Source organism: Monodon monoceros, unplaced genomic scaffold, assembly GCF_005190385.1.
Source record: "Monodon monoceros isolate NGI ecotype Baffin Bay Population unplaced genomic scaffold, NGI_Narwhal_1 Super_Scaffold_16, whole genome shotgun sequence".
NCBI classification, from domain to species: domain Eukaryota; kingdom Metazoa; phylum Chordata; class Mammalia; order Artiodactyla; family Monodontidae; genus Monodon; species Monodon monoceros.
In genome coordinates this window covers 53,954,416-53,965,973 of record NW_021703772.1, presented here as the reverse complement: position 1 = coordinate 53,965,973, position 11,558 = coordinate 53,954,416, and the positions used below count along the sequence as shown (strand labels likewise).

Here is an 11,558-nt window from a genome sequence, read left to right as displayed (position 1 = left end):
CATGCTCTTGTTTCTATAGGTTGGTGCTGACTCACTAAGATCCTAAGTATGATTTTTACTTACTTTCTTATTTATTGATGGAACTGTGTCGTGTCCTGTCAACCTCAAAGTAGATGATACTCCTCATTTGTCCTCCATCTGGCTGGCCTATCATCCTGTCATAAAAGAGTTAATTTGTCAGATTTAAAAGGCTTGCTATTTACTGCCAAGCTCGTTGACCCCACCCTTGGCATTTTCAGTGTATAGAATGGAGGGAAACGGAGCGTTGGGAGGTGAGCAGACAAGGTTCCCTTTCCCCCAAGACCCCATGCTTCCACCTGTGACAAGAGCAAGATTAAAGAATGCTCCATTTTCTATTCTGAAAAGATAATACCTTCCACATTGAAAGACATTTTGGCTTTCAATACTTTTTAACATGATTGTACTTCATTCTTAAAATTATTTGATATGATTTCTCTATTTTACAGATCCAGAGAAATTTAGTGATTTTTTTACCAAGGTCAGTAAATGGCAAAGCCAGACTTTGAAGTCAGGTATTTAAACTCCAAACTCTTTGCATTATATTCACTATAGTTTTTATTTTAACCTTTATGATCTTTCCTCTACTATTCTTGCCATTATTCATGTAACTTAGCTAAAACTAGATTTTCTGTAGCACACACTAAAGTCAAATAATGTCAGGTGTTTTATCTGTGCTTCATTTTGCCTCATCAAGGTATTCATTGCCCTACATACCAAGAGCGTATTTTCCACTCCCATCTGGAGCTTTTTATTTTTAGAACTGAAAGTTAACACTGGTTAAGTTTGCTAATTAGGTTAACTGGTCAGCTATGTTCCAGCCCATCTTCGTACTCCTAGAGAATTTTTCCTTTCAAGGTTTAAGCAAAGACATCCCAATCATAGAACTCTTGTCATTGATGATATTTACTGATGTTAATTTCCTCTACCGTTTTCAATAGGCTCAAGATGGGGAGGACTTTAGCAATTATAGTATGCTTGGTTTTTAGTAACCACAGTATTTTATTGCGGTCCTGTGAGGATGGGAAAAGTACACAGTAATTTCCAATCTCTCTGGCAGAGAACTTACAGTGTAGTAGAAAATTCTGAATTCTTTCTCCAAATGCAGATGGTACAGTGAGACAGGTTCACAATCAATCATGACATTTGTTACAGTGGGTTTATGTATGATTTACTCAGCACCATCAGAAAAGTAACTGTCACGTTCACATTAAGGAGAATGCACTAACTATAATAATAATACACTAAATAGCACACCCCACCCATGAACTGACAGGGTAATGAAACAAACGACAAACACGTTAATACTAGGTAACGCTTTGGAGCACTGGCCAATTTAAAGGCCTGTGAAGTGAGAGAAATATCCAACCTTCTACACAGCAAGGAAGCCTAGAACTGCCACTGATATCTTAGTTGGCAGGCTGAGCAGTTTCATCAACATGACCAATGAGTTACAAGAGTAGAACAAGGTCACCAACAATGAGGACTGGGAATAAAGTCAATTTCATCTGAAATGAAGTTATCATCTTCGCATATCATAACTCTGCCGGGTTAGACTTGTGTGAAGAACAGAGGCCAAAACTGTCCTTAGATATGGAGCTTACACGGGAACAAATACATGACATGAAGACAAAAGGCAAAAAAACAAAACAAAATGAAGCTGGCCCAATTAACATTTCAGTAATTCCCTGAGATGAGCTAAAGTAATGTGGCAAGTTGCAGCATATACCAATTAGAAATGATGGTTCTTTCTCCGTTATATCTGCGGGGCTAATGTTAATTTATGATGTACAAAGAACTTGTTATTTCAAACAGACTGCAATCACTTCCTTCACAGGTACTCCAAGTGAACTATGACCTTATGAAAAAAATCACATTAGGGCACTGTTGGGTTTTCATTCATAACTGTCTATGTGTATATGGATATACAAATAGAAAGTAGCAGCACAGTTACAAATGAAAAGCAACAATATTTATTATGTGATAAAAACATATTCATCTTCATTTGAACTACTCAAATTACAAATATTTCCAGATGTGCCTTATTTCGCTCTTGCTGTAGACAGGATAGCTTAAGGCATATAAAATTAACTCATTTGACAATCAGTAGGCGAGTTGATGGTAGAACTAAAGAGTCTCTTTACTTACAGTCAAATTCCTTTCTGGCAAAGTCTTAATAAAAACATTCGAATTCTGTGAAATTCAGTAAGAGAAATAGATATTGAATGCAACTAAGTATCTAAATTAGCCAGTATTTAAAATACCAAATGACTTCCTGATGAATAGATTCACTCATAAGTCAGTCCTAACTTTAGGAAATCTGTTTAAAACATACTTCAGACTACAATACAAGAGGGATTATTACTAATGCCTACAACAGACCATTCACATACAGGGGAACTGAGAAACTATTATGCATGAGCAAAAGGCTGGGAAGAGGAGAAGTCAGGCCCAAAAGATTCCTTCCCTCAAAAGAGCTTATAATGTAGCAGGTACAGACATAAACAACTGTAGCGCGTGGTTAGCACCATCATGAAGACTGAAATGAAGAATCACAAACATTTACACTCACAAAAGTTAAGCCCTAAAAGACTGAGGATTATCGAATGTAGAAAAACCTTCCTGGATGTTCTCAGAGCAGTGGCAGCATGAGAGGGAACAGCTGAATGTGGCCCCAGATTTTCTGGCATGTCTGACTATTAAAAAAAGGCTGCATCTTTTACCAAAATTACTCCAAGAGGCGAAAGGTGGAAAATATGATAAGTAACTTCACCTAGGTTGGAATGTCAAGTAGGTAGCTGAAAGTACAGGCTTAGAATTTTGGACCAGATATGTAACCCAGGACACTGGGATAAAATAGAAACCCTAAGGATGAGATACTTCCAGAAGCATTCTGAAGACAGAATCAGAGAGAGCACATTTTAGTAGATGCATTTTAAGTAAGAGTTATGTGACTGGACTCAGTTACAGCAGAGGATAACATCTTCAAGGGAGGAGACACTGTCTAGGAAAGGTTGCTCAATGGTATAAATGCTGCAGAGGCAAAGAAGGATAAGGGATGCAGACTGAGAAAAAAAAGTCATTCAATTCGGTAACTGGGAGCCCACTGAGAACCACTGCATTGCTGGTCTGTGTAAAACCGGACTGCAAGGTGCTGAGCAGTGAGTGATGAGGGTGCAGGGTCAATGGATATGGATTTCTCCAAGAAGTCTGGCAGTGAAAGAAGGCTGGAGAAACCAGCAGGCTCAGAGGGAGCTTTTTGCATTAGAAGATACACGAGCATTTCTGTAGACAATGAAAGGAACCAGCATACAATTCTTTGCATAATTTTGTATTGATCACAGACTACAAATTGTTTTTAATCTTTCTCAAAAACATCTTCTGAAATAAAAATTAACAAAAAATTATGTTTTTACCATTTAAACTTAATATAAACTTAAAAGCACTAACATTTTATAAATTTTATTTCTAAAAGAGTTGTACAATTTTTGTTATTATACCACTTCAGAATCTTGCTTCTAGTCTATCTTGAGAAATTTAATTTTATTAACAATTGCTATTTTAGCTCCTGAAAGATTACTCTGATATAAAGGATTACACTTAAGTAACTATGTAGGCCTTCTTCCCCAGCCCTCCTCCCCCAGAAACAAAATATCTTCAGGGTAGTTAATAATTTGGATAACATTTTTCAAGTTGAAGAGAAAAATGAGAAATAGTATTCCATTATTCATAAGTTCTTAAAGATCTAAATTGTTCTTCACAATAATTTTTCATGATAAAACATGCTTATCTATTATATACACATGCTTACATATAAATTTCCTGGCTAAAATACATGCAACCAACATGAAAAAACAAATACTAAACCATCCTCACAATGCTAAGAATGCCCTTTTAAATAAGGCACTCATGTTTGGAAATAGATATAACCACCAAATTAAATAAGATGTTTAAAAGAAGCCTTTTATTAAGCACAAACAACTTTTATACATTATCAATACAAATAGGAAAATGTTTTTTAATGAATATGATATATCAAAAATCTGAAGGTTTTCTTCATACTGACACAATAAAAATAATCAATTTTGAAGGAGAATTACAAAGTAAAATTTTGAGGACACCACTGTCTACTAATAACAGTTTAACTATAGTTTAAATTTACTACATCACTTGGGGAGGAAGGGCAACCATTTTTTATGGAGAGAATTCCTAAACTCTTATTAGCACCATTCAAAGCTTATTATCAGTTATTCATCTACAAACTGACAGGTCAGGTAAAGCTTTAAAGCAAGTTTTCAGTGCAATGTTTACAGTTCCTTCTTTTAAGATACTTGGAGTCTATGGTCTCAAAGCATGTTAAATAATTCTGCCTTGGTAGTTACATGTTAACACATGGAGAGAAACGTGTAATGGAAAGAAATGAGGCTTATCCTGGCTGTGAAATGCATCTTAACATATTGTAGCCGATGCTGCAGTATGCCAACGACATGCGGGATTATGAACTGCAGATCTGCGGGAAGAAGGCAGCTATTAGCTCTCTGTAGTCATCATTTCGGGATGTCTCAGCTGCTGCCTTTTGAGACTAACTAGTTTCATCCTGTCTCTGATGTGTTCTGCAGTAGAAGCCATGTCACTTGGACTCCCAAAATATTGTTCAGTTCTAAAAATCAAAACAGAAAAAGCCCAGTCAGATTAATACAAATCCATTGACTGTAGTGAATGCAAAAGGAAGCAAAAATTACCATAAAAATTACCTACGTGGTATGGTGTTAGTTCTTTTTGCAGACCATACTGTTTACCTCTGAGTAGCAATTTGGTAGGAGAAACATTTTTTAAAATGGCATAATATATATTAAGACATGTTGAGAAAAATTTATTAGAAGTATAAATGTCCTATCATGTACACTTATGATAATCTCAATAAACCAAACAATTCAACAAATAAACAAAACAATGCAACAGTATAAATGTTATACTTTTAGCTTGGGGCCCATAAGCATACACAAATATAAAATTTGTATGTGTACTTCAGTGCCAAGGGCTACGGACACCAGTTGTCTAATATAGCTACCAAGTAAAATATCCGTTTAATGTTAAGCCATCATTTGGGACATTAATAGGTAAAATTATTTAATTTTATCCTATCTGCAAAGACACAGTATTCAGAGTCACAGAATCTTTTAGAGCTCTACGAGTTCTTGGAAATAATCTGATTAAGCTCCTCATTTTTTAGATCAGAAAACTAAGACCTAGAAAATTAAATGACTAAGATCACACAGTGGAAAAAACAGAATTTGAACCTGGGTCTTCAAGCAGTGAATCCAGAGAGACCACCTAATTTCTTTTATTGTTCTAGGAGAATGTTACAAAAGATAAATCTGACTAAGCTTACTGTCCAACTTTACACAGCATAAACAAATTATCATATAAAAGGGAATGAAATAATAATCACAAATATTAAAGTTGTGAAATTAGAATATACAGCCCTAACTTACTCTTTTATCTTAAAAATGAAAATGACACATGAACTATTTGTAGAACACAGGAGGAGAAGCCCAAGCAAAAATACCAGGGGTAGATGCTCCTAGGATGACTTAAGTAGAATGAGAGCGACTTTATGTCAACTGGTTATGAAACACAGAAATGAGATTTTGGCGAGGGGAGGGGGGGGTTCCTGGAATGGAACAACCAGAAGCACCCTACTAATACTGTTACCAGCTGAATTTATAAACTTTTAGATTTTATTCTCTTTTATACATTGGAGATATACATGACTTTAAGCTACTTCTAATTGTTCAAGTTTAGGTGCGACTAGAGAATATCTAAGTACAGACTATGAATAGTATTTGTTCCTGGGCATAAAGTTATATCTTCTCAATATCAATTCCAAATCATCATTTGAAGTTCATGACACAGTAGTAGTGGCACTTACCATGTGTCACAATTGTTTTAAGTAGTTTATATACATGTAGCTCATTTAATTTCCTCGCTCTTGTAACCTGACGAGGTATGGAAAATATATCCCTATTTTTATTTTTATTTATTTATTTTTTTGCCGTACGCAGGCCTCTCACTGTTGTGGCCTCTCCCGTTGCGGAGCACAGGCTCCGGACGCGCAGGCTCAGCGGCCATGGCTCACAGGCCCAGCCGCTTCGCGGCATGTGGATTTTCCCGGACTGGGGCACGAACCCGTGTCCCCTGCATCAGCAGGCAGACTCTCAACCACTGAGCCACCAGGGAAGCCCCATATATCCCTATTTTTAGATGAGGGAATTGAGGCACAGAAAGGTTAAGTGGCTTGCCCAAGACGTCATAGCTCATAAGTGGCGGAGCTGAGATTTAAACCCAACAAATCTGGATCCAGAGTCCACAATCGTACCCATTACACTCTGTTACAATGTAAGGATACCTGTATTCAATGGTTTGGTTTCTCTATTGTTTTATTTTTTATTTATTTATTTTTTTGCGGTACGCGGGCCTCTCACTGTTGCGGCCTCTCCCATTGCGGAGCACAGGCTCCGGACGCGCAGGCTCAGCGGCCATGGCTCACGGGCCCAGCCGCTCCACGGCATGTGGGATCTTCCCGGACCAGAGCACGAACCCGTGTCCCCTGCATCGGCAGGCGGACTCTCAACCACTGTGCCACCAGGGAAGCCCTCTCTATTGTTTTAATTCAACATCCTCTGGATTACTTCTAAATTATTTTTACTGAGAAGGTCTAGTTCCTTGTAGATAAAGCTCCTTCTGATTCATTTACTCGTCTGTTTATTTTCAAGAGGCTATTTCTTATTTTTATGATCAACTATTTGAAATGGAAAGGAATGTGAGAATCAGAACCCCATCATTTTACAAATGAAGAAATTAGGACTCCATACAGCACAGTGAAAAGAGAATGGATCTGGTGCTAGACAGACCTGAAACTATATTCTAATTCCACTCAGAAGCTGTGAAATCCTGAGGACCTTACTTAACCTTTCTGAGCTTTAGTTTCTTCATTTGTGAATCAAAATAATCATACTGCTCTAGCCCTGGTCAAAAGTAATTAAGGTGAAGTGTTTAACCTGGGGCTTGGTATATATTTTAAGTTACTAAACATTAGTTCCCTCCCCGTCCCTTCCATGAATGAAGCCCAAAGTCACCCAGCTCCTTACCATCAAAGTCAAGGCGAGAACCCAAGATGTCAACCTAGTTGATGATCTTTATTCTACAACAAGCTATCAAGAGCAATAAATTTGACAGCAGTAAGTACCAATTGCTACTATTGTTAAGAGCCCAGTATGGATTTCTTTTCATTTTAAACTAACCTTTTATAGAAATTGAAAATGTGAACCAAAGCTAATTTACCAGGACTGTTAAGAAACAGACTTTCTTCTCTTGATATCCCTTTAAGACCTTACTGATAAAAACACAAATTGTAAGAACATGCACCATACCCATCAGGATAAACCACAGGAACAGTTAGTCTATCTAAAAGCGATTTCCCAACTGCTTCAATTTCATCAAATTGCTCCTCATCATTAATAGCTTCAGGCTCTTCCGGACAGTCTTGCAAAATCTGCAACAAATAAAAATGCAACATCAATCAAGAGACACAGAAAAGGAATCAAATTCATGCAAGTTTAGTAGATTGAAGGTGTTTTTGTTCTGTTCTTAGCATCTTCATGTATGCCATTATAGAAGATTGATCAAAGCTGGCCTAAGAAATTCAAACAAAATGAAATACACAATCCCTACTAATAATATAACTGGAGTATAAAGAGGTTTATAGTGATTTCCAAGAAAAAAATAATACTAGACTACTATTTGGAATCTAAGCTCAAACTGTGCTTAAAAAGTAGTATTCTTTCATTCATTAAGTAACTATTTATTGAATACTTACTTTATGTTTATGTAGCAGCTTGGGATATGAATGAGATACAGATTTTGACCTCAAAGAGCTTATAGACTTCAAAAATGAAAGAAAATATAAATACATAACAACATATACTCAGAGTACAAACACATAACTGATGTGATTATCTAGCTAGAAACTTTATAGTTATTTTAAAAAGTGATCCACTGACCTGAGTTAAATGATGTAAGCAAACAAACAAAACAAAAATAACAACAAAAAAAGGTGTAAATTCATTAAGGTTTTAATTCAAACATAGAAGTTCTACAGTCCTTGATATTATTTTTTCCTTAACTATTACCATTTAAATTTAAATGGTACAAAAGAAAATAAGGAAAGAAAGAAAAAAAATGCTGTGATTTGTAACAGTTAAGTCTACAAGTACAGACCCACACATAGTAGCCACTAAGTACATGTGGCTAGTGAGCTTTTGAAGTATGGCTAGTCCCAAATTGAGATGTTCTATGGGTCTAAGATACACTCCAGATTTAAAATAATAATACTAATTTTAAAAAATTACCTCCAAGAAAAAAACCTGCAAAATTTGGGGCAGAAGAAAGTATTTATTTTTACAACTTTTTTTGCATTATAGTTTACTTAATCCAATTATGTTTACTTCAGCATTACTCATAAAGGACATTTTCATATTGTAAAATTCTAGATTAAATTTAAATATTTTCCCAATCACTATCATTTGCTATACAAGTTGCTTATAGTTGTGGTTATATTTATGCTTACTGGTATAAAATACAATACGCTCAAAAGAAAAATAACACCTGATAACAAAAGGCTTTACATAGGTTGGCACAATAAAATAACTTAAAGAGTTTAATACAAGCATGATAAAGGCCATGTACCAGAAGAAATAAGAACATTAATTTTCTACGAAAAAAAGTCTCAACCATATTCATTCTTACATAACTTCTTAAAGAGATCTAGGTTTTAAAATGTCTTTGCAGATACATTTTTAAAGCACGATCCTAAAAAGTTATCAGTGGTGTTAGAAATCAGGCCAGTGGTCATCCCGGGATGGGCAGCAGAAGCAGGGTGATTAAAAGAGGGTGGAGAGCCTCTGGGGTACTGGTAACGTTCTGTTGTTTGAATAGTGCACTGATTATACAGGCATGCTCACTCTATGAAAATTCAGTGAGCAGAACATTTGAGCTGTACACTTTTCTATGTTAATACTATACTTCAATAAAAAGTTTTCATTAAAACAATCAGTAGATAAACAAGTCAGGCCATTTTGTGTACTTTCATTCATCATCACCAGGCCCATTTTACACTAAAACACTGACCTGTGGAGTTCAGTGGCCAGCTCAAAAAGAGTTAACTGTGGACATTTCCTAACAAATGTACTGCATAACACAGACAGAAACTGCTTAATTCCTGAGGTTCCTGGCAATTTCTCTTCTGTTCTACAGACTAAGGCTATCACATTTACATCTTAGGTTTCTCATATCTTAAATTGTATTGAACATTCCCTACATATAAACTGTGATCGTTAAGAGATCAAAACAAAGTTAACTACTTAGTAAGACTCCTCTTTGGAATGGAAATATAAGGCTTGGGTGCTATAAATTTTCACTGTGCAGTTGAGAAAAAGGTTCTATTGAAAATTTGCCTGCATATTTCATTTTTGGTTTCTGGGACTAATGAATTCATTAAATAATAAATTCTAGAATGAATCTTTAAAGACAACACATTAAAAAAAGTTATTTTTATCCTTACTCTCATAATTTTAGCTGGACAGTCTCTAAACATTATAAAAATCACAAATGACCTTTTAAAAAATTTATGACAATTAGTAGTAGTTGCCAAAGCAAAGTTTCCTTTCCTGGCATGATGAAACAGATGGGAGTCATGACACCTGAAAGAACAGACAGTACATTCTGGGCACCAGGTCTGGTGAGGAGAGACGTGCTGCTGAGAGAGGACTACTGGATAGTTTCAACTCCTCTAACCACAGTCCTCTAGCACTGGTATGGCTTACTAAGAATCTGATTTGAACTTTCTAAGACAATACATTATATCTAAACAATCTTTAAACAATGAAATTAACATAAATTTTTAAAAAACGGACTAATAACAAAATTACAAGGTTAACATATTTTAAACGTACAAACACTACTGAAACTACATTTTAAAAAAAGCGAACCTTTTCAGCATTTGAGTGAAACGCAATAGCCATTTCCAGCCTATGTACCCTCTCTTCAGATGCTATCGTAAATTGTTTCCATACTCTGTTCAGTCGAGGAAGTGTATCCCCAGATGATCGAGAGGTGCAGCGCAAAGACTGGCACAGCACAACTGTGGCCTGTAGCAACTGTCTTCCATAGTCATAAGTGCTCTGAAAAAGAAAAAGTCAACATGAAATTATAATAAAAGAATTCTGAAAAGAGGGACGGGAAAGTGTGCAGGAGGGCTGAGATGACAATTAAGCAACACTACTAGAAAGCAATAATGAGTAAGTCCACTGGCACTTACTGCTACAAACTGTCTGCATGCATAAATGATAAAGGGGAAGCAATACTTTCAGTTAATTTTTATTAAGTTTATTTCTTGTCTGGCTTCCCTCTCTTACTCTGTTTTCCCCACCTCGGTCTGCTCAACCATGACCCCCCACCCCACAAAAAAAAAAAAAGGTTTGCTCCCTCATTGATCAAAACGAATGGGTGGCAAGTGGGCACTTTATATTACATACAGGAAACCACACTGTTACAATGTGAACTCAATAGTTAGGGAAAATAAATTAAGATACTTTTCACATGCAAAAAAAAAAAATCTGTGTTGCTATGCTAACACTAGTGAGATGCAGAAACTAGGGTTTGTCATTTACTGATTTACTTTCGTGAATGAAGAGTTACTGCCTAAAAATGTCATACTATATACCATAAATCAGAGGAAGCATACAGAACCTGTATTCAGGAAAACATAAACCCTCTCAAGTTTATGGAGGCTAGTTTTGATTCACCGGCTGACATTTTCTTAGTTCTGTAATATTTCTGGATTAACGTAACCAATCTTCTTGGACTTGGAAGGTTAAGTTACATTACAATCATGCAGAAAGCTACGCAAACACACAGCTTGTAGAAAAGGAAGATAACCAGTTCTGCACCTGGGCAACATCAACAAATTTTCTATGCTTCTCCAGTAGAACTTTCGTTTCCTGAGCATCATCACCCAGTCTGATGTGGGTCTTAAGAAGAGCATCCAGAAGTTCACTTAGCCATTCTACTGCCTAAACGAAAATAAATAACAGTGAAGCTGTATTCATAACTCTTTATGTCTTATATCAAAACATATTTATATAAAGAAAGATTACTATCATGTGATTAATTAATCCATTAGTTATAACCTTAATAGCTTATTTCATTCAATGCCAAGCTACATGAATTAATGACCTCTCCTCCCACTCAAAATTTTTAAAAATCTAAAGACAAGACCTATTAAAGAGAAGCACTCATTTAAAATTAACATTGCATGATTTATACTAATAGAACATCATGTGTTTATGTAATATAATCTTATTGGAATCTCATTATAGATTTATGTTACTACTTAAAATCATAAGTTTCTTCTATGTCAAGCTGGAATCATGTTCTTTGATGCTAACTATACAAAGATAGCAAATTGTTTATCTAGCTGA

At 35.7% G+C, this 11,558-nt stretch overlaps 1 protein-coding gene across 4 annotated transcripts in view; it reads right to left on the bottom strand.

Moving 5' to 3' along the window:
• Window positions 1-3,963: 3,963 nt before the first annotated feature.
• The window catches only part of SESTD1 (SEC14 and spectrin domain containing 1), a 135,535-nt gene continuing 127,940 nt past the window's right edge, over window positions 3,964-11,558 (bottom strand). For all 4 annotated transcript variants that reach the window (XM_029225172.1, XM_029225171.1, XM_029225174.1 and 1 more), the window contains 4 exons: window positions 11,028-11,150; window positions 10,068-10,259; window positions 7,452-7,573; window positions 3,964-4,678 (listed from right to left, as the gene is read on the bottom strand). In XM_029225172.1, coding sequence (XP_029081005.1) covers window positions 4,549-4,678; window positions 7,452-7,573; window positions 10,068-10,259; window positions 11,028-11,150 — 567 coding nt within the window. In that variant the 3' untranslated portion in view covers window positions 3,964-4,548. The remainder of the gene's footprint in view (window positions 4,679-7,451; window positions 7,574-10,067; window positions 10,260-11,027; window positions 11,151-11,558) is intronic.